Source organism: Helianthus annuus, chromosome 6 (assembly GCF_002127325.2).
Source record: "Helianthus annuus cultivar XRQ/B chromosome 6, HanXRQr2.0-SUNRISE, whole genome shotgun sequence".
Lineage (NCBI taxonomy): Eukaryota > Viridiplantae > Streptophyta > Magnoliopsida > Asterales > Asteraceae > Helianthus > Helianthus annuus.
In genome coordinates this window covers 64,553,817-64,577,920 of record NC_035438.2, presented here as the reverse complement: position 1 = coordinate 64,577,920, position 24,104 = coordinate 64,553,817, and the positions used below count along the sequence as shown (strand labels likewise).

At 40.1% G+C, this 24,104-nt stretch overlaps 3 protein-coding genes across 3 annotated transcripts; 1 reads left to right on the top strand and 2 right to left on the bottom strand.

The window, feature by feature from the left end:
• Positions 1-10,972: 10,972 nt before the first annotated feature.
• On the bottom strand, positions 10,973-11,431 carry LOC110942540. Its single transcript, XM_022184314.1, has one exon. It carries the CDS (start codon positions 11,429-11,431, stop codon positions 10,973-10,975), a length of 459 nt encoding a protein of 152 aa, XP_022040006.1.
• A 4,236-nt stretch (positions 11,432-15,667) lies between these two features.
• LOC110942541 (protein PRY2-like) lies at positions 15,668-16,246 on the top strand. The gene has a single exon (XM_022184315.1). The coding sequence runs from the start codon at positions 15,668-15,670 to the stop codon at positions 16,244-16,246; it is 579 nt and encodes a 192-aa protein (XP_022040007.1).
• Positions 16,247-21,839: 5,593 nt separating this feature from the next.
• LOC110942542 (protein FAR1-RELATED SEQUENCE 2-like) lies at positions 21,840-23,506 on the bottom strand. The gene is made up of 5 exons (XM_022184316.1): positions 23,228-23,506; positions 22,814-22,963; positions 22,438-22,667; positions 21,968-22,019; positions 21,840-21,869 (listed from the first exon to the last, which is right to left on the bottom strand). The coding sequence occupies exons 1-5, from the start codon at positions 23,504-23,506 to the stop codon at positions 21,840-21,842; spliced, it is 741 nt and encodes a 246-aa protein (XP_022040008.1).
• Between the last annotated feature and the right edge of the window lie 598 nt (positions 23,507-24,104).

Below are 24,104 nucleotides of genomic sequence, written 5' to 3'. Positions count from 1 at the left end.
TGTATCTGTCGTCACCATCATCGCTCTTCTATTTTCTTTGGTCATCTTCAAGTGATACAATCCCCCTCGGCATTCACCTGCTCCAATCAAGCTCCTCGTTTGTAACCCCTGCATGACAAAAAAGTCAGGAAAAAAGGTTAAAGCGCATTTAAGATCCTTGCACAAGCGGCTAACCGAAAGAAGATTATTTAAAATTTGGTATGTAAAGGGCTCCTCTTAGTTTCACTCCCCCTGGAAGTGACAGATCGCCCCTTCCCTCAACCGGAATGGCACTACCATTTGGTATGGTAACCGGCATCTCATTAGGAGTCCTTTTCTCATTCAAGAGAAGAGTGAGCAAATGGGTTATGTATTCGGTGCAACCCGAGTCCACGATAAAGGTATCTCTCCCATTACCTGCCATGTTTGCTTCGGGCTTTGTCTCGTCAGTATCGTTGGTTCCAGAACCTGAAAAAAACTTCAGAAACGTTTGATATTGCTCATCGCTCATCCCGGGTATGGGGCTGTGTGACAACTCGAATTTCCAAGATTTCCTATTTAGCATTTATTGCACGTTCATTTATTATTTAGTTGTTTACTTGCATAATTGATTGCTTTGGAATTGTATACGTTTTGATGCAATGAATCGTATTGTGTGATTGTGCATGGTTGTTTGTTAATTGTGAAAGACTTGGTAAATATATGAACTTGGTGGTGAAACTATGAAATTGTTATGAGATGGTGTGCATGTGTAAAATATGATACTTAGGGAGGTAGAGGGTAATTAGTGAAATCTTAGAGATACTTAACCCTAATCCCTTTTTCACTAATCATTCTCACAAAAATCCAAAGCACGTACTTCACATTCTATGGCAATCATCACCATCATCATTGGCAAGACATTCATCACTTTTGTTTCCACATTCTCTCTAGAATCATTCAAGGTAATTGTTTAATGGTTATTGTGATACTTGTAAACCCTAATTGATTGGTTGATCGCATCAATTCTTGATTATGTGTTCATGAAAACCCTAGCTCTTGTTTGATACTTCTGTGGTTTTGATTGAGTCTGATTTATTATGAAAGGATGTTGATCATTGTGTAATCATTGCTTGATGATTAAGATACTTGATTTGTAGAATGATTGATTAAGAAATTGGATTTACCGCTATTCAGATGCATAAGAAAATTAGGGTTTTGGATTGTATGAATACTAAAACGTAACTGATGTTCACGTGAATGATGTTCTGCTCTCGATGATTGATTTTACTTGTAGTCTGAGTTTTGTGAATGATGCAAGTCCGAATTTTTAATGTGATGAGAAGTCTGAGCTTTATGTCCTAGTTTTGATCACTTATACTTTGTCCGAACTTTTGTAACAAGGTTAATAGGTCCGAGTTTCTTGCTAACATAAGGTCCGAGCTTTGACATGCCTTAATAATCCGAGTTCTTGGGCCTTGAATCCTTGTCCGACCTCTTTAATGATAATGGTTATCCGAGTTTTAATGTGGTACCTTGGTCCGAATTTGTTCTTATTTAAGGGGGTCCGAACTTTGGGCCTTGGGCCTCTGGTCCGACTTTTAAACAGGAAGCCCCCCCGTCACTTTGTTTGTCCGAGTTTCATGAGCCACCCATGTTGTCCGACTTTTTGGCATAAAGCCTTGGGTCCGACTTTGTGAATGTTAAAAGGGTGAGTCCGAGTTTCAACCCCTCTCCCTCATGATCCGACTTTTAACCCCAGCCCTCATATGGTCCGAGCTTTACCCCCCCCCCCACACTGGTCTGTCCGAGTTTGTAATAGGGCAAGGCCCTGTTCGACTTGTGTGTTGTTAAAGATGGAGCTATGAATGTATGTTACAACATGATCTGAACTTTTGTAATGGTATATGCTCTGAGTTCTGTATTGTCTATTACTACTGCATACTACAGCATGCTATTGTCTATTATTGTATGCGATTATGTGATACTGACTGATATGCTACATGTTACTGTATGACACAATAACCGCATGCTACTATGTGATATGAATCTGTAAGTTGTGCGATATGATTCTGTAAGTGACTGTTGAACAACAAGAACTTGTAAACCCTAATTGAACGTCAACACTTATCTTGGGTTTATGTGCAATATACATTAGGTCGTGAGTAACGGACTTAAACACTAATAAACCCTAGAAGCAATAACATACCGAGCAAATCAAGGTGAGTTCACACTCTTACTAAGGCATGGGATTTCCAAGGGCTTGGGAATGGGATTGAAGGAATGAGATTGACTAGATTCGTACATACACTGTTACTAGACTACCATACCATCGTCCTCGGTTGTGCAGGACACATACGTAAAACCTACGTATACTTATGCTACTCACTGTCCTCAGGTTGCGAAGGGCACTCACGTAAAACCTACGTGAACTGATACTCACTATTGCCTCGGTTGTGTCAGGCACTTACGTAAAACCTACGTAAACCCCCGCGTACCCCTATCCTCGGTTGTGAAGGATACTTACGTAAAACCTACGTAAACTTGTACGTATTACTGTTCTCGGGATATGTAGAACACTTATAGTTACGAATAGTCTAGTGGTTATACATCACGGGAAGCCCCCACCAATAGAACGTACTATCGGCCCAGTAGAGCCACATGTCACAAACGAACTTACTATTACGCATTTACTTCCTGTGAACTCGCTCAACTAGTTGTTGATCCTCTCTTACATGCCTTGCAGGTCGTTTGATACATGGAGCTTGCACAGGGAGGAGATGGTCTTTGTGGGCTTGGATCGTGATTATCTTGTTAAACACTTATGACATTTGATACTTTATTATGATGGGTTTTATCTATACGCTTCCGCTAAACAGTGATAACTTACTTATGTTTTGGAACACCTTTCATATGGATTTGGTTTGGTTTAATTAGAATTGTTGTTACTATATACATTGTTCTATATGATTGGTGGCTTGATCCTGGTCAGTCACGCTCCCAAGCGGTGATACTCCGCAGGTGGGTTTTGGGGGTGTGACAGATTGGTATTAGAGCCATTGGTTATAGAGAACTTGGTTTTAATATGGGAAAACGTTTTTATTAAAACCAGACTATAACCAGAACAGCGCTCTCAACGATCCACAACGACGCTTCGCTCCATGTGCAAGACTCAACATCCTAGGTAATAAGGTTTACGTTTATTGCCTACATGCTAGAATTGCATAGAACTTTGCTCGTAGTATGCTTAGATTACGTTGCTCATTACTTGTTATTGTTTGAGAACACTTGTGTGCTTACACTCTTCTGTCATCGCACTATTCGCGAACCTTTCTCACTTATGTTGCCTTTGATGTGAAGATCAATGGCCGGACGAATTAACTTGACACAAGCCCAGTTGACGGCTCTTATCAATGAACAAGTTGCTGCGGCACTTGCAGCTGCAAACGCAGGAGGTATACCGTGCAGTCGTAACTCATCCTAGGATCTTTAGATCCTACGTTCCTAACCAACTCTTATGTTTAACCTCATTCTGTTCTTACACATTAGGTCAACACGTTCAGCAACCTGTGTGTACCTTCAAGAACTTCATGGATTGTCGTCCTAGCACGTTCAGTGGCACGGAGGGAGCGGTTGGACTCCTCCACTGGTTTGAAAAGCTCGAGTCTGTGTTCGAGATGTGTGAATGCCCTGAGGCTCGCAGGGTGAAATACGCCACTGGCACACTTGAAGGGATTGCGCTAACTTGGTGGAACGCGCAAGTGCAAATTTTAGGGTTGGCAGCTGCTAACGCCACCCCTTGGAATGATTTCAAGGAACTGATCAAAAGGGAATACTGCACTCGGGAAGACATTCATGAGTTGGAAGACGAGCTGTATCATTTGAAAATGGTTGGGTCAGAGATCGAAGCTTATACTAAACGGTCGAATGAGCTGGCCGTGCTATGTCCAACTATGGTGGACCCTCCAGTTAAGCGTATTCAGTTGTATCTCAAGGGTTTGGCGCCAGAAATTCAGAGCCATGTGACATCGGCTAATCTTGGCAACATTCAGGCTATTCAACGCCTCACTCATCGCATCACAGATCAGGCAGTGGATCAGAATAGGCTGCCTAAACGTATCAGCGCTACTGCTACCGCCACTACTTCTGCTACACTTGCTACTCCCAGTGACAACAAGAGAAAATGGGATGGGGATTCCAGTAAGGGATCAGCTTCAGTTCAGTCACAGGTTCAGCAGCGAAAGATTGACAGTTATCAGAGTCCCAGTCAGCACTCCTCAGGCAGCCACAGGCAGGGTGGATATCGAGGGAACCTCCCAAAGTGTAACAACTGCAACAGACACCACAGTGGCCAGTGTAACAAGGGCCGCTGTCAAAGATGCCTCAAGATGGGTCATGAGGCCAAAGATTGTAGAAGCCCTCGGCCTGTGAACCAGAATCAGCAGCAGCCACAAGCGCAGCAGAATCAGCAACAGGGCAACAAGGGGTGTTTTCATTGCGGCGTAGAAGGGCACTTCAAAAGGCACTGCCCTCAGCTAAACAGGAACCAGAACAACAACAACAATAACAACAATCAGGGAAATGGCAACAACAACAACAATGGTGGGAACAACAACGGCAATGAAGCAAGGGGTCGTGCGTTTGTGTTGGGGCAGGGTGATGCCAGAAATGATCCCAACGTCGTTATGGGTAAGTTTCTTCTCGACGATATTTATGTTACTGTTTTGTTTGATTCGGGTGCGGATACGAGTTATATGTCTTTGAAAATGAGTAAATTGTTAAAACGTACACCAACACCCCTAAACACCAAACATGTCGTAGAACTAGCAAATGGTAAAAGTGTAGAAGCCGCGCATGTAGTCAAGGGTTGTAACATCGTTCTAGCGGGTCAGACCTTCTCTATTGATCTTATTCCGATAGTTTTGGGTAGTTTCGACATCGTCATCGGCATGGATTGGTTATCCAAGCAGCAGGCGGAGATCCTATGCAAGGAGAAGATTATTCGTATTCCTCGTACAGGAAAGGAACCTCTCGAAGTTCAAGGTGACAAGAGTGGTGCTGTGGTTGGCATCATCTCTTTCTTGAAGGCTCAGAAATGTTTACGGAAGGGTCATACGGCTATCTTGGCACTTGTTACTGATGCATCGACAAAGGAGAAAAGAATAGAGGATATTCCAGTTGTACGCGAATTTCCTCAAGTGTTTCCTGAAGATTTACCAGGTCTACCGCCTCATCGTCAAGTCGAGTTTCAAGTCGAGCTAGCTCCAGGAGCAGCACCTATAGCTCGCGCACCGTATCGTTTGGCTCCAACTGAACTGGAAGAACTGTCAAAGCAACTACAAGAGCTCTTGGACAAGGGCTTTATTCGTCCAAGCTCTTCGCCTTGGGGAGCTCCAGTACTATTTGTGAAAAAGAAGGATGGCACTTTCAGAATGTGCATAGATTACCGTGAACTGAACAAGGTCACAGTGAAGAACCGCTATCCTCTCCCTCGTATTGACGACTTATTCGACCAGTTGCAAGGGCCGAGTTACTACTCCAAGATTGATCTAAGGTCTGGTTATCATCAGCTGAGAGTCCGGGATGAGGACGTCTCCAAGACAGCATTCAGAACTCGCTACGGTCACTACGAGTTTTTAGTCATGCCGTTCGGGCTTACGAACGTGCCTGTAGTTTTCATGGATCTTATGAACAGGGTGTGCAAACCCTATCTAGACAAGTTCGTCATTGTCTTCATCGATAACATTCTGATCTACTCCAAGAGTCAGGAGGAACATGAGCAGCACTTACGCCTTATCTTGGAACTTCTTCGAAAGGAACAATTGTACGCCAAGTTTTCGAAATGCGACTTCTGGCTTCGTGAAGTCCACTTCTTAGGCCATGTGGTGAACAGGGATGGGATTCATGTCGATCCATCCAAGGTAGATTCGATCAGGAACTGGCCTGCACCGCGTACACCAACGGAAATACGCCAATTCTTGGGTTTGGCGGGGTATTACAGGCGATTCATTAAAGACTTCTCCAAGATCGCACAGCCGCTTACTATGTTGACACAGAAAGGTGTTAGCTATCGTTGGGGTAATACACAAGAAATGGCTTTTCAGTACTTAAAGGATAGGCTTTGCAGCGCACCTATTCTCTCATTGCCAGAGGGCACGGATGATTTTGTAGTCTATTGTGACGCGTCGATACAGGGGCTTGGTTGTGTATTGATGCAGCGGGATAAAGTTATTGCCTACGCTTCTCGTCAACTCAAAGTTCATGAACGGAACTACACGATGCACGATTTAGAGCTGGGAGCTGTTGTTTTTGCGCTTAAGATATGGCGACACTACCTGTACGGTACCAAGTGCACTATTTACACTGATCACAGGAGTCTCGAGCATATCTTCAAGCAGAAGGAATTGAATATGCGTCAACGACGATGGGTCGAGTTACTTAATGATTACGAATGCGCCATCAAGTACCATCCAGGCAAAGCCAATGTTGTGGCTGACGCTCTAAGTCGAAAAGATACTTTACCTAGGGGGTACGAGCTTTGCAGCTCACTATTCAGTCTGATCTTCCTGCACAAATACGAGATGCTCAGGTGGAAGCATTGAAACCAGAAAACGTAAAGGCTGAAGCCTTACGCGGCTCAAGGCAACGATTAGAACAAAAGGAAGACGGCGCTTACTATGTAACAGGACGCATTTGGGTCCCACTATACGGCGGTTTACGAGAACTTGTGATGGATGAAGCTCATAAGTCTCGCTACTCGGTACATCCAGGCTCGGATAAAATGTACCACGATCTTAGAACTACATACTGGTGGCCTAGCATGAAAGCCCTCATCGCAACGTACATCGGCAAATGTTTGACTTGTGCGAGAGTCAAGACAGAGTACCAGAAACCCTCAGGCCTACTGCAACAACCCAGAATACCACAGTGGAAATGGGAAGAAATTTCCATGGATTTTGTTACTGGCCTGCCTAGATCTCAGCGTGGGAATGATACTATATGGGTGATCATGGACCGACTCACCAAGTCTGCACATTTCCTGGCTATTAAGGAAATGGATAAGTTCTCCACTCTCACAGACGTTTATCTTAAAGAAGTTGTTTCGAGGCACGGGGTGCCCACCTCCATCATTTCGGATCGAGATGCACGATTCACCTCAGAACTATGGCAAGCGTTGCACAAAGCGTTTGGCTCTCGTTTAGACATGAGCACAGCATATCACCCTCAGACGGATGGGCAGTCTGAGCGCACGATTCAAAGTCTAGAAGACATGCTTCGGGCGTGTGTTATCGATTTCGGCAACAGCTGGGAAACGCACCTCCCTTTAGTGGAGTTTTCGTACAATAACAGTTATCACACCAGCATACAAGCCGCTCCATTCGAGGCATTGTACGGACGTAAATGCCGGTCACCTCTCTGTTGGGCAGAGGTGGGAGATAGTCAGATTACAGGTCCAGAAATGGTAGTTGACGCTACTGAATGAATAGCACAGATACGACAACGCATGGCGGCGGCTCGTGATCGCCAGAAAAGCTACGCTGATCTACGCAGAAAACCGCTCGAGTTCCAAGTTGGGGATCGAGTGCTACTTAAAGTCTCACCCTGGAAGGGTATGGTTCGTTTTGGTAAACGAGGCAAGCTCAATCCACGGTATGTTGGACCGTTCGAAATCACTGAAAGAATAGGAAAAGTAGCCTACAGACTAAACCTACAAGTCGAACTCGGTGCAGTTCACAATGTATTTCACGTGTCGAATCTGAAGAAGTGCCTGTCAGATGAGACCCTCATAGTTCCTTTTAAGGAACTCACTATCGACGAGCTGTTGCAGTTCGTCGAGGAGCCAGTTGAAATCACGGACCAGGATGTTAAGGTCCTCAAAAGCAAGAGAATCCCTCTTGTTCGAGTTCGTTGGAACTCCCGACGTGGCCCAGAGTACACCTGGGAACGCGAAGACCAAATGAAAGAAAAGTACCCCCAGTTATTCGGAACCAATGCAACCACTACTGAGACTGAAGCTACTAATGCGGAATTTCGGGACGAAATTCCAAAGCAACGGGGAGATGATGTGACACCCCAGGAAAACCAGTAAACGATACGACTTGCCGAGCTTCCTCAGTAACCGCATGCTAAATTTCGGGACGAAATTTCTTTCAAGTTGGGGATAATGTGACAACTCGAATTTCCAAGATTTCCTATTTAGCATTTATTGCACGTTCATTTATTATTTAGTTGTTTACTTGCATAATTGATTGCTTTGGAATTGTATACGTTTTGATGCAATGAATCGTATTGTGTGATTGTGCATGGTTGTTTGTTAATTGTGAAAGACTTGGTAAATATATGAACTTGGTGGTGAAACTATGAAATTGTTATGAGATGGTGTGCATGTGTAAAATATGATACTTAGGGAGGTAGAGGGTAATTAGTGAAATCTTAGAGATACTTAACCCTAATCCCTTTTTCACTAATCATTCTCACAAAAATCCAAAGCACGTACTTCACATTCTCTGGCAATCATCACCATCATCATTGGCAAGACATTCATCACTTTTGTTTCCACATTCTCTCTAGAATCATTCAAGGTAATTGTTTAATGGTTATTGTGATACTTGTAAACCCTAATTGATTGGTTGATCGCATCAATTCTTGATTATGTGTTCATGAAAACCCTAGCTCTTGTTTGATACTTCTGTGGTTTTGATTGAGTCTGATTTATTATGAAAGGATGTTGATCATTGTGTAATCATTGCTTGATGATTAAGATACTTGATTTGTAGAATGATTGATTAAGAAATTGGATTTACCGCTATTCAGATGCATAAGAAAATTAGGGTTTTGGATTGTATGAATACTAAAACATAACTGATGTTCACGTGAATGATGTTCTGCTCTCGATGATTAATTTTACTTGTAGTCTGAGTTTTGTGAATGATCCAAGTCCGAATTTTTAATGTGATGAGAAGTCCGAGCTTTATGTCCTAGTTTTGATCACTTATACTTTGTACGAACTTTTGTAACAAGGTTAATAGGTCCGAGTTTCTTGCTAACATAAGGTCCGAGCTTTGACATGCCTTAATAATCCGAGTTCTTGGGCCTTGAATCCTTGTCCGACCTCTTTAAAGATAATGGTTATCCGAGTTTTAATGTGGTACCTTGGTCCGACTTTGTTCTTATTTAAGGGGGTCCGAACTTTAGGCCTTGGGCCTCTGGTCCGACTTTTAAACAGGAAGCCCCCCCGTCACTTTGTTTGTCCGAGTTTCATGAGCCACCCATGTTGTCCGACTTTTTGGCATAAAGCCTTGGGTCCGACTTTGTGAATGTTAAAAGGGTGAGTCCGAGTTTCAACCCCTCTCCCTCATGATCCGACTTTTAACCCCCAACCCTCATATGGTCCGAGCTTTACCCCCCCCCCCCCCCCCACACTGGTCTGTCCGAGTTTGTAATAGGGCAAGGCCCTGTCCGACTTGTGTGTTGTTAAAGATGGAGCTATGAATGTATGTTACAACATGATCTGAACTTTTGTAATGGTACATGCTCTGAGTTTTGTATTGTCTATTACTACTGCATACTACTGCATGCTATTGTCTATTACTGTACGCGATTATGTGATACTGACTGATATGCTACATGTTACTGTATGACACAATAACCGCATGCTACTGTGTGATATGAATCTGTAAGTTGTGCGATATGATTCTGTAAGTGACTGTTGAACAGCAAGAACCTGTAAACCCTAATTGAACGTCAACACTTATCTTGGGTTTATGTGCAATATACATTAGGTCGTGAGTAACGGACTTAAACACTAATAAACCCTAGAAGCAATAACATACCGAGCAAATCAAGGTGAGTTCACACTCTTACTAAGGCATGGGATTCCCAAGGGCTTGGGAATGGGATTGAAGGAATGAGATTGACTAGATTCGTACATACACTGTTACTAGACTACCATACCATCGTCCTCGGTTGTGCAGGACACATACGTAAAACCTACGTATACTTATGCTACTCACTGTCCTCAGGTTGCGAAGGGCACTCACGTAAAACCTACGTGAACTGATACTCACTACTGCCTCGGTTGTGTCAGGCACTTACGTAAAACCTACGTAAACCCCCGCGTACCCCTATCCTCGGTTGTGAAGGATACTTACGTAAAACCTACGTAAACTTGTACGTATTACTGTTCTCGGGATATGTAGAACACTTATGGTTACGAATAGTCTAGTGGTTATACATCATGGGAAGCCCCCACCAATAGAACGTACTATCGGCCCAGTAGAGCCACATGTCACAAACGAACTTACTATTACGCATTTACTTCCTGTGAACTCGCTCAACTAGTTGTTGATCCTCTGTTACATGCCTTGCAGGTCGTTAGATACATGGAGCTTGCACAGGGAGGAGCTGGTTGTTGTGGGCTTGGATCGTGATTATCTTGTTAAACACTTATGACATTTGATACTTTATTATGATGGGTTTTATCTATACGCTTCCGCTAAACAGTGATAACTTACTTATGTTTTGGAACACCTTTCATATGGATTTGGTTTGGTTTAATTACAATTGTTGTTACTATATACATTGTTCTATATGATTGGTGGATTGATCCTGGTCAGTCACGCTCCCAAGCGGTGATACTCCGCAGGTGGGTTTTGGGGGTGTGACAGGCTGCATTTTGTTTCCATGCAAGCAGCCTTCGGTTTAGCTTTTTCTTCTTTCTTTCCGGGCCACCAGTCCGGATATCCAATCAGCTTGAAACATCCTTCACGTTTGTGTCCATTCCTTTCACAAAAGGTGTAATAATCGTTCTCCTTGCTCTCTTTTCTCGGCCTGTTGTTTTGCTTGTCTTTCGGTTGGCCAGAACTCCCTTCACGCCTCTGAAAGGCCTTAAAGGCAGCTGATTCAGGGGCTGCTCGGTTCTCATTACTTATAGCCCTTTGCCTCTCATCTTCGGCTACCATGTGGTAGGCAACCCCCAAGGTGGGTGTTGGTTTAGTAGCCAAGATCTGAGTCTTTATAACAGCAAATTCACTATCGAGCCCCATAAGAAATTCATACAACCTCTCCTTTTCAATATGTTCAACAATTTCTTACCGACTTCGCATATGCACGTGTTGCAGGTGCAACAGGGAAAAAACTGACCCGCTTCATCCCACAAAGATCGGAGTTTCGTGTAGTACGTAGAAACCATGGCCCCGTCTTGCCTGGTTGCTACTATCTTTTGTTTCAATTCATAGCCTCTCGGTGCACTTTCTTTTCCGAATCTCTCCTGCAGATCTGACCAAATCTCGGCTGAAGTGCTAGCATATTTCACACTATCACGTATGTTCTTCTCCATGGCCGCAGAAAGCCATCCTTTTATCATAGCATCGCATCGCATCCATGGCTTGTATTCGGGCGCTGTGGTTTCTGGTTTCTTGAGGGTTCCATCAACAAAATCTATTTTGTTTTTGGCGAACAGAAAATTGGTCATCTCCTGTGACCAATCGGTGTAATTGTTGTCCGTAAGGACATCGTTTACGTGGAGCTGCTTTGGGAAATCAGAGGGATGGAGATAATAAGGTGAGTTGTGGTCGGTTGCGGTACCAGCATTGCCTTCGGTACCCTTTTGTTGTCTTCTCCAGCCATTCTAGGTTAGCCGTATCGAGGGTTTTACAACCGCTCTGATACCATGAAGATTTCTGGAGATCAAAGGAACTTTAGGGTTTTGTTTTATTATTTTCGTATATGCAAAAGAGAGAACAAACAAGAGAATAAATAGAAAACTGTTGGATTGAACCCTACAGAGGAACAGATGATGTAAAGCCAAAACCGGTTCAGAACGGTGGATTCACAATAAGCAGTTGTTTACATTAAGCTTTCCCCTTGACAGTGGTCATCTAACATCTGAAAGACTTCAAAGTACTGCCTTTATCAACATCTACTGACCTACAACTGCTGTTCTATTCAAGGACTGATGAAGTCTAAAAGCCCTGTTGTTCAATCTGCTGCCTTGAGTCAAGCACTGCTGATCATGACAAGTACTACTGGGTTCACAGCAGTAGAATGATGCAGCAGCAATTTTATTCATCTCATGTAAAGTAATGCAATATCAGTAGTTAGCAAAGCAGTAGTTGTATAGATCAGTAGATAGAGTTTGTTAGGTTGTTAGATGTCACTTTCATGGTGACGTCAACTGAGATGCTTCAGTGGTTTGGATTGTCTATAAATGTAACAATGCTATGTACTGTTACATTTGATCGTTTTGGGTGAGTTCTTCTCCTCAATTCAATCCTTTCATCTTGAGCAACCAACCTTGGGGTATCAGGCTAAGGGGGAGTTTAGTTATGTAAGCATGCTTGTAATCTTTTGATTTTCATTGTAATCATTCGACTTAATGAGGAAGCATGTGTTTATCAAACTATTCACTTCTTTGATTGTGTTTACAAAGTTTGTATTCATTTCCGCTGCACTTTACATTGTTTTATATTCATTGATTTGTCAAATTCTTACAAACAATCACAATCATGACGACCTAAAATCCTAACAATTGGTATCAGAGCGAGGACAGTCAAATTCGATCTAACAATCAATTTGACGTAACAGTTCAGCTCAAAATTCATTGATACTAAGGTTGATTGTATTTAGTTGAAAAACAGAGCAACGAGAAATCATGTTCAAAATGATGGATCAGATACTCTGTAAAACAACCAAGATGCATAAAACACCTATAGTGCTCAGATCTTAAAATATGTCTGATAACTATGGTATAATCTCTTTATTTTACAAAATTGATTTCAATTGTTGTTATGAAAGTTGTGATGTTTTTATCATGACTGCTGCTAAGGTGTTTACCTCATGTCAACGAAAATCTATGTTCGGATGATAACATTAGTGTTTTTGTTAGCATAAAAAGAGGAAAATTAAAACTTTAGCTATTTAGATCTTATGTATTGAAAAACAGGTTGAAAATCCTCTAAAATGACCAAAAATCAACTATGTCAAAAATACATTAAGAAAATCAGCAGTCAAAATATCCAGATCATGAGTAATGTGGAATTTGGCATAAGCAAGTGCAAAAATGTCCAAATCTCTCAAAACATTGCTGAAAATGATTTTGGATTGAGTATTCTTTCCTTGAAAACCTTTCAGTAAAAGTTTCAATACTCTTCTATGGAAAGGGTAAAAAGGGAAAGAAGAAAAATTACAAAAACTCAAAAGTGTGTTTATCTCAAAACTTTTGAATTCAAAAGAAAAGAGTATAAACTCAAAACACTTAAGAGTCCACAGGTTAATCCTACAAAAGGAAAACCAAAAATAGATCTGCATTTTTGGTCAAACATAATGTCATCAATCAACCATGCTCAATCACTGTATCAGGGAAGTTCAGGTAACAAAAGTATCTCCAGATATTTTTCAATAAAGAGGAATAGGCCAAATTTCTCAGAAATTATTCACATGGTAATAAGGTTCACAAAGAACTTTCAAAACCTTTGTGAACGGGCTCCTCATGGTAACAATCAACAGACAAGGAAATGGTACCAAACGGTGGTTACAGGACTTTGGTTCAAACCACTGACCATTGTCCTAAGCTTGAGAATGAAATGATCTTGACCTAATTCAAAGTCACTTTAACTCTTGAGACACACCAGATCTAATTGATCTTATTATCAGAAAACTTTTACTCTTTTTCTCTGTAAAGTTTTCTTCAAATAAAACAGGATATATTATTCTTTATTTTTCCTTAAGAATGATATACTTTGCACTTTTACTTGTTTTTTATAGTAAAAGTTCAATCACCTGTTGGGATATAGAATCCTTTTATTTTTTGCATAGGGTGATATATTCCTTGATAATGAATCAAAAGGAGATGGTGAAATAGTTAGGGACATTTCAAACTCAAGTTTCCATCTCATATCAAAATTGATTGTTAACAAATTTCAAACATCTGGTTGCTCATGTTTTACTCTAAGTTCTCAAAGGGAATATTAAAACACAAAATGGGTGATCAAAGCTAAATGTGATGATCATCTGGGATACTCAACCACTGTCAAAATCTATAGAAGTGTTCAAAACTTGAAATAGATAAGTGGTAAAACCTGAATGCAAGGGCCAGAAAATTTTCTACATTAAAGATCCCTGTAAACCCTGTTGATATGATTAATTCTGATAAATTAGCATCTAAAATGTGTTTGTCAAGAATTTGATTCTGAAGGTAACTCACATTCACCATCAACAGATGTTGGACGTGATACTAAAATCATTTCCATCATCAGAGCAGTAGATGTACAAAACAGCTGTTAAAGCTCATCCACTGATGAACAAACAGTGTTTGACCAAAATCCAGTATCTCATTCATCCATCATCACTTGACATCAGACACCACTTTGTGGGGGATTGCTATGAAAAAGGTTTGATGTCTCTGCATCATGTCCATTCTAAAGATCAGTTGGCAGATGTACAAACCAAAGAATTTGATACATCTACCTTTGAAAACTTCATCTCTAGGATTAGAATGCTAAACATGGATCAAAGCAAGTTATCTTGTACTCCATGTGTAAAAAGCGTCAAAATGTTTTCAGAAAATCAAAATGAAGCCTTAAAAATAGTTAAAATTGAATTTTTTTTTCAATAGATCTCTAAAGTCTGATGAAACCATTATTTCCAAAATACAAGCAGAGGTTCCTGAGCAGAATTTAGCAGCAAACACTGCTCCTCAGGTATCTGCTGTTGAGCCCACTGCTCAAGGTGATCACAGCAGCAAAACAACTGTTGTGAAACCCACACCTAAATCCACCAAAAGACCAAAACAATATAAACACAAAAACCCCCAAACCTACAATAAAGGCAACTTTGGAAGATGAGATCCCAGAGCAACTGCCAGTGAAAACACAAAAGTCACTAGAAACCACTGCTGCTACTTCCTCACAGCAGATGGTAAAAAGGTCTCAACCCATGCTTCAAACTCCTCCTGCTTCTTCTAAAAAGGAACAGGTTGTAAGAACAGGGACACCAAATTATGATGCTCTGGAATCACTTGATTCCATCATCCACAGCCCACTGCCCGGGGCAAATTCATTTTCAACTCCCATCATCATTTCACAAATACCACCATCAATAATGACCTTGTTGCATGCTTTGGATATAACTCAGACATAAATCAGTTCCTCTCAACCACCTATCACTGAGAGTACACTCCAACAAGTGACTGAGTCTGATGCTTATACCTCTGCTATCCCAGCAACAACTGAGGAGGTTGCACCCCTTGAGTTACAAGTAACTCTTGGTGGTAATTCAAGTGAAGCAGCTACTACAAGTGTTGAACCCACTGGTTTGCACTTGGACAGTAGTTTCATCAATAAGACTTCCTTGAAGGCAATTTCTTCACTGGGAACTCTTGTGTATCCAGTCTTCACTGGTTCACTAAAAAGTGTTTCTCATTACGAAGAAAGAAGTCCCCAGTACCAAGAAAAAGGGGCATCAGCGGATAGTGTTTGGAGTACACTCCCTACATCAACCACTGATAAAACCACTACTAGTGGGAAATCAGATGACCTCATTAAGTTGGGTAATGGTTTAATGTACCAATAATTGACGGGTAGAATTGATAAACTGGATACATCTGTTGCAAAAATCAAAGACATGCTGCAACAGTTGTTGAAAGCACAAACGGTACCATCCACTGCTGCACCATCTCCAACAGCTACTACATCATATGCTCCTACTCCAGATGAGCTGTGGAATTTGTTTCAACCCCTGCACTATCTTCGAAAGAGTTGATGATGCCAAAAAGGGGGAGAAAAATGACTCTGAGGAAAATCCTTCAGTAACTTCTGCTGAAACATCTGTCAAAGAAAAGGAAAAGGGAGGTGATGGAACCCTGAAAATTCAAGCAGATGATGAAGATACACAAATGAGGATCGTTCAAAGTCAAGTCAATTCAGCTGGTCTCAAAACCACTGCTGATATTAAATGGGTAAGGGATGAGAGTAGAGCTTTGGTTGAGAAAAATTTAGTTCTGCAAAAGGAAAAAGAAGAGGATGGTACTTCATTAATGAAGAGTCCTGTTAGAAAAACAAGGCAATCAACCACCACAGCTTCTAAAACTAAGCCAGTTACTACTTCAACCACAACTTCTGTTCCCACAAAATCACTTACACCTCCACCATTAACAACATATGTCACCCAAACAACTGCCACCAATACCACATCAACACACACCACCACAAACATCACCTGCTGCCATCCTTCATCAAAGAAGGAAACAAAGCAGATGGATGCAGATATATCAAAAGAAGTCCAAGCTTGAGAAGAATATATCATGAAGATGGTTCTTCAGACACTTAGAGCAGAACTACATAAAACAGCAAAATCTTAAGACAATGCTCAAAGTTGTCATCACTAGGCCTCAATCTCCAAACTCATCCTTTCAAATAAATCTCTCCCAAGAAACCCATTGGATTCAAAAATACTAAAGTGGATGTCTGATCAAAAGACCCATGTATTGACTCTGCTCAGATCCAATGGTGAAGTGAAGCATATATCAAGGGAAACAACACTTGGCCTGGGTGTTGAAGATTCGCAAGATCTCCTTGAGCTTACACTGTGCAGGGATGAGGATGATACAAGTTCCATTGGCTTTGAATTACAATTCAAAGGACAAGTTAGGGAACTTGTGATGAGCAATAAAGATCCAGAATAATGAAGGTTTTTGGCATCATCCGTTCCAGGGGGAGATTGTTGGGATTGAACCCTACAGAGGAACAGATGATGTAAAGCCAAAACCGGTTCGGAACAGTGGATTCACAATAAGCAGTTGTTTACATTAAGCTTTCCCCTTGACAGTGGTCATCTAACATCTGAAAGACTTCAAAGTACTGCCTTTATCAACATCTGCTGACCTACAACTGCTGTTCTATTCAAGGACTGATGAAGTCTAAAAGCCCTGTTGTTCAATCTGCTGCCTTGAGTCAAGCACTGCTGATCATGACAAGTACTACTGGGTTCACAGCAGTAGAATGATGCAGCAGCAGTTTTATTCATCTCATGTAAAGTAATGCAATATCAGTAGTTAGCAAAGCAGTAGTTGTATAGATCAGTAGATAGAGTTTGTTAGGTTGTTAGATGTCACTTTCATGGTGACGTCAGCTGAGATGCTTCAGTGGTTTGGATTTTCTATAAATGTAATAGTGCTATGTACTGTTACATTTGATCGTTTTGGGTGAGTTCTTCTCCTCAATTCAATCCTTTCATCTTGAGCAACCAACCTTGGGGTATCAGGCTGAGGGGGAGTTTAGTTATGTAAGCATGCTTGTAATCTTTTGATTTTCATTGTAATCATTCGACTTAATGAGGAAGCATGTGTTTATCAAACTATTCACTTCTTTGATTGTGTTTACAAAGTTTGTATTCATTTCCGCTGCACTTTACATTGTTTTATATTCATTGATTTGTCAAATTCTTACAAACAAGCACAATCATGACGGCCTAATATCCTAACAAAAACCTATCAAACTAAACATGGTAACAAAATAATGATAGGCTAATAATCAGGAGGAAAATATTCTGGGAATATTTTATGGTCCAATAAGGATGGTCTCTATTGTAGGGTTCACCTAGCGGCATGAATGCGTTCCACGACCAATAATTCCAATTAATGGACACAATGGGTGTTCCTTCCAGTCGTATTTCAGAATCTGTTCCCTCCTCACCTCCAAAGAGTGGCTGGATTGCCACCAGCCCAATTACCTTCAAAACATCATGCAGCTCATCAGCAACCAGGTCCACATTTTCTTAACTCAAAGTCTGAATTTTTGGTCCGTGTCGGGTGAGTAACATATTAGTTTTTGAGGTTATCATGAATATGAAAATGAAAATGTTATGTATCATTTAATAACCATTTGAGCTATTAAATACAAATGGGATCCATCACAAATTATGATGTTTGAGTTAAAATACTATAGCGATAAGATTGAATCATTCTTTGCCAATAATTTCATTAAAAATACTTGTTGATGTTTTCAACGGATGAAATGAAGTATAAATATACTTAACTAAAGACAATATATCAATGAAAACCAAATATCCAGCTGGTTAAGTTGACAATGGATGTTAACGTACCCGGAGTTGTTGGAAGTTGAATTCAGAGGCTCTTAGAGCAATATGATGAGCATGTGTCTGTCAGCGCTATCACCCGAGATAAAGCAACGTGATGTTGCGCAGGGTGTCATCCAAAAAGTTCAACGTCCAAAAAATTCAGCACATCAATCCCATCGTGATGTTGCGCAGGGTGTCATCCAAAAACTTCAACGTCCAAAAACTTCAGCACATCAATCCCATCGTGATGTTGCGCAGGGTGTCGTTGCTCAGGTAAGACGATAATCAACAGAAACAACTATCACATGCAATTTTCTCGCGTACTTGCGGAAAACCTCGTCTTATGGCTTCACGTCCGGGGAGAGGACAATATATGCACCACCGTGAAAGAACACCATAACAGAGAGATATATTGAATCATGAGTAAATTACAAGTTTTGTCCTTTATGTTTACATCAAATTTCAGGCGCTGTCCTTTAGCGCAAAAGTTGACAGGCGGTGTCCTTTACCTTTCAAAATCTTGCACGTTTTATCCTTTAGGCCAAACCCAGTTAGTTTTTTTTGGTTAAATCTAGTCATGTGCAAGGCACATGAGGGTACTATTGTAATTTCACCATTTGAGGGGCTATTGTGTAAGATAAATTATATCAAGGGGCTATTATGTAATTTACTCAAACATTTATTGACCCCTTACTATTCTAACTTTCCAAGTTGCCACCGGAAACAACAAAAACTCTGCCCTAGATGCCACCGGAAACGACAAAAACTCCACCCATACTATTCTAACTTTCCAAGCAGACACTCTTCTCGAAAGATCTGTTCAAACCAAAAACCCTACACCAACAAATTCAACCACCAAATTAAGAAAACGAACCGTCGTTAAAAAAGCAACCGGTCCCTCACCTTCTCGCCCGCCTTGGAAGACTGCTGTGAGCGTAATTATAAAGAATTTAGGCCTTTTGGCTGTACTGTTGGTTCTGATTCAGATGGTTCGTAGGCTAGGGTTTAATCAGGGAGGTATTGGATCCGGTGATCTGATTCTGTGTTGGGTTTGAAGTACGAAAGGCGGATTGCGGTGGTGGTTGGGTGTTGGTGGTGGCGGTGGGAGATGGGAGATGGGATGTGGCGGCGGTGGGTGTTGGTGGTGGGAGGTGGAGGTGGTGGTGGAAGGTGGTGGTAGGGGGTTAAGAGAGAGAAAGGAGAGGAGAGAGAGAGAGAAGAGAGGGAGAGAGAGTGGTGGTAGTGGGTGATCTCTACGCCCCCGACCTGGTTCCATGGCTGAACCACCATAAGAGCATTCACATCCTGGGATTTTTTGCAACTTGGAAAGTCTGTTAGAATAGTAAGGGGTCAATAAATGTTTGAGTAAATTACATAATAGCCCCTTGATATAATTTATCTTATACAATAGCCCCTCGAATGGTGAAATTAAAATAGTACCCTCATGTGCCTTGCACATGACTAGATTTAACCAAAAAAACTAACTGGGTTTGGCCTAAAGGACAAAACGTGCAAGATTTTGAAAGGTAAAGGACACCGCCTGTCAACTTTTGCGCTAAAGGACAGCGCCTGAAATTTGATGTAAACATAAAGGACAAAACTTGTAATTTACTCTTGAATCATTATTAACTTTTTTATAATGCAAACCAAATTTGATAAATGTATTTTATTGATTTGTTATAGATATATTGAATTATTATTATTATTATTATTATTATTATTATTATTATTATTATTATTATTATTATTATTATTATTATTTTAAATCTTCGTTGATATTGGCAAAGAGCCACCTCGATCCACCTTGAATGTTTAATTACGGGTGTACATATTTGCAAACTAAAATACTTACTTGCATCTCAAACCCTAACTTTATATACGCCACGAATAGGTGTACCTGTGGTGTATAACTGCCATATATAAAGAGAATCTCTGATTCACATCATCTAATATATCACTATAGGTGTAATTTAGGTCCCGTATATGTGTAATTTCTAAGAGAAACTCTGATTCACATCATCTGGTCACTTTATATACGTCACGTATATATAGGCCTATACACGTCATATATAAAGGGTGAGTTTTTTTACAAACATTTATATACAATATTTATTGTTTTAGCAAACTTTTATAATAAGTAACTTTTTTTAAAAAAATAAATAAAAAACATTGTTAAATATTCTATCGTATAGTATAATATAGGTTTTGAATATGCCTATGGATGTAGTATCGTATCATATAGTATAGTATAAGTCTCGTATAGGCCTATAGGTGTAGTATAGTATAATATGTTAACGGAGAGAACGCTTATGGATCGTTTGATCAAAACAATCTATGGACTAGATGATGCGGTGGCGTTTTCGTAAATAAAATCACTTTTATTAATCTGGCGCGCTTCATTAAGGGTAAAAGGGTCTTTTGACTTAACATAAAACGTCAAACTCACGCTATTAAAATCCCGCCTTAGCAAACATAGCACACTTCATCATAATATAACGCCATAGATATAAAAAGCCAAACTTTGTTTTTAACCGATAAAGCTGAACAACAGTAGTGAAACGACGGAACTTAATTACTAGCATTTAGTGTAATAAAAATCACGCCTAAAATACGCGCCAAAAACTTCCTATATAAACAAACTCTTAGAACTACTAAAATCCACACCAAAACCCCAAAAACCTATATTTTCTTCTATACCAATCATCTTATAAACGTCAAAAAAACCAAAATATCAAAGATTCCAATCCATGTTTCTTTGATATACACTATTTTCTCAATAAACTTTCGCTCTATGTAATGAGAACGATCCTCAATATAAACGCCAAAACATACAAAAACCACAAAACTTCAAAAACGCCATTTCATGGGGATTCAGTTTTTGTTCTCAATAAAGTTTAGCTAAACGGGATGGATAACATTGTTACACATCTTTCTTGACTGAGGATTAACAATGTTATCCACCTCGTTCAGCAAATCATTATTGAGTTTAGCACGACCAAAAGTAGAAGTTTATGGTAGTTTTATTTAGTGGCGTTATTGTTTTTTTTTTTTTTTTGCGTTTGATTTCCTTGTCCGATCTTATATTGTTTGTTATGTAACTTCGAAGTAGCATGTTATGAACAAATAGGTAGAAAAAAAAGATGAAAAAAAATGATGTATAAAAATGATGTAAAACATCAAACTGAGATCTGTCTGTGTTCTATAGGATTGAAATATACAAAACGCCAAACTACTCTACACTGGCTCTCGAAGACCATCTGTGTGTGTTCTGTAAGAATGAAAAATACAAAACGCCAAACTACTCTTCACTGGCTCTCGAAGACCTTGTCGATCTTCTTTTAATTACGGCCTGTTTGCATGTCGATGCGTAGTGTCCATAGCCTTTGCAGTTCTGACACTGTCTTTCTTTGGCCCCGGTTTTCGACTTTGATTTCTTTTTGTCGATTGCTATCTCTTGTTTAGATTTCAGGCGCTTCCGAGAACCAGAACCTTTGGATTTATACCTAACAGGGACTCTTATCGGATTCTTGTCGTTTTTATATTGACCGGTTATCTCGTCAAATCTATCCCTAGAACTAGCGGGAGGAGCAACAATATGCATATCTTGAACCTTCTTCATATAAGATTGAACATGATCCTTGTATAAGGATAGCTCCTCTTTATTACCAGATAAACGGTTCAAAGTATATTCGGTTGAAAAAATAATATCTCGCATCATACTTTGCACATCAGGATCAAGCTCGGCCATATATTCACGACTAATTGAGTATTCAGGAGAGCAGTTTGGGGAAGCCTCTTTGCACTATCTATTCAGAATGTATTGTTTTGGAAATTCCCTAATGTCCATAATTCTCAAAACATAGAATATATGTCTACATAACAAACCAAACTGTTCAAAGCGCCTGCATGTGCAATCAGACATACGGAACATTACCTGAAAAACGCCAAAAACAATATCTCTATAACGCCATGCATAGAATGTTCGTCTAAAAAGTAAAAAAACACATTGCATATGATAAAACGCCATTAACGGAAAACGCCATAAAAACCAAAATGCCATTATTTACCACAAATAAGGATGTACAAGGTTGTTGGAAGTCATTTACGCAAAACTTAACAAACCCATCAGGCTGATCTTCGTAACGTTGATTTATGCAATCCGCAACTCCAATAAGCTCAGCTTGAATGTCACAAAAATACTTTTTGTGTATATGTCAACAGCTTGCCCTTCCAACAATTTGTAACTACTCTTCAGCTGGGGTCTTTTGTATCGAGATTCATTATCATTTTTTCCGATGTGTGTGACATTGTGCTTCTATTGCAGTCTCGTAATGCGTCATGAACTCAACAAGAGTAGCTTTCGAATTGCACACTTGATGAATAAAATGATTCTCACTCTCTGACCTGGATGTCGTTCGCATAAGACCAGACATCTCCTCCATTCTATAGTATGCAGGGATCCAAGATTCCCTAAGTGCAAAAATATCAGATAGCCAGTCATTATCTTCTAAATTGAACTCTGCAATAACCGCTTCCCATTCTGACTCAAACTCTTTAGGTGTGAGAATATCCGTCCACACAACACCACAAATACGTTCTTTAAAATTGGTGGAATTGCATAGCCTAACACCAACCTATGTATAACACGAAAACACCATACATAAAAAAAACACAAAGACAAAACTTAATTAAAAAAAACACTAAAAAGGTAAAGAACGCCATGTATTTTAAAACGCAGTGTATCCTAAAACGCCAAAGGTAAAAAAAAAAGCATAACAACCTTCGGAGAAAGTTTATGCATCACATGCCACATGCATAACCGATGCCTCATGTCAACAAATACAACAGAAATAGCCTTCTTCATTGCTGGATCTTGGTTAGTGACAACAACTTTTGGTTGAGAACCAACAGCTTTTGCAGTGATGATTGTCTATACCAGTGAACAGTACAAACACCATAGAGTATCTGCATATGAAAACGAACTGAAACAATAATAAAACGCCATTGCATGTAAACTAATAAAACGCCAATGCATGTAAAATAATAAAACGCCATTGCATGTAAACTAATAACGCCATTGCATGTAAAATAATAAAACGCCATTGCATGTAAACTAATAAAACGCCAAAAACAGAAGAAGTTGAATTATAAATTATTACTTGTTGGAACGATATGTGGCGTCAAACGAAATCACATCACCAAACACGTGGTAATTACGTTTAGCTTGATCGTCACACCAAAAAAGTCCCTTCAAACGATTCTCTTCGTCTGTGATGTAATCATACGAGAAATTAGGCTGGGAATGGTTTCTTTCATTCAAATGTCTCACAACCATATCAGCGTCATATTCCCCTATAAACAAGTTAATGTGCCTCTTATAGTTCTTAAATTCAACTTTACTTGCACCCACGTCTTCAAAACCGCCAAAACAAGTCTTCATAACATTAAACGCCTTGACGGGACCCAAATTCATCTTAGACATGCTGTGTATAACATGCTTCTGGAGCTAAGTGAGGTGTCGTTCAGTTGGAAGAAAATGCTTATCGGGATGTTCAACAAGTTCATGATTGTGCTCCTCGACAAACTTATACACCTTCCATGATCCAGCCTCAAAAAGTACACATAACAGTGCACCACAATCAGTCCTCTTTGAAAAGTTGGATCGCACTACTCGCTCCTTTTGATTGGGGTCAAACGTATCAACCTTCTTGTCCTTGTATAACCCAGATCTCGTACACAAGTAATACTTAATATGTAAGACACCTTTAGAGTTTGTCTTTGTAGTCCCTTTCCTGACTGAAAACCCACACTCCTTGGCGTACTTAACATACATTGAATAACAATAATCAAGGCTTGAGAATACCATGTCCATTGTGGGCTTTAATTCTTCACTGACGTCAGGAATGATAAATGGTAATCCAGTTTTGGGGCAAAGCCTTTAACTCAAGGAAGAAACTTCGTCTGAGAAAACACAGTGAGGAATAGAAAAACCAGAAAAACACAGTGATGTCTCGTAATAACATTTTATATTAAAACGCCATTAATTGAATAACAAACACATAATTTAAAAA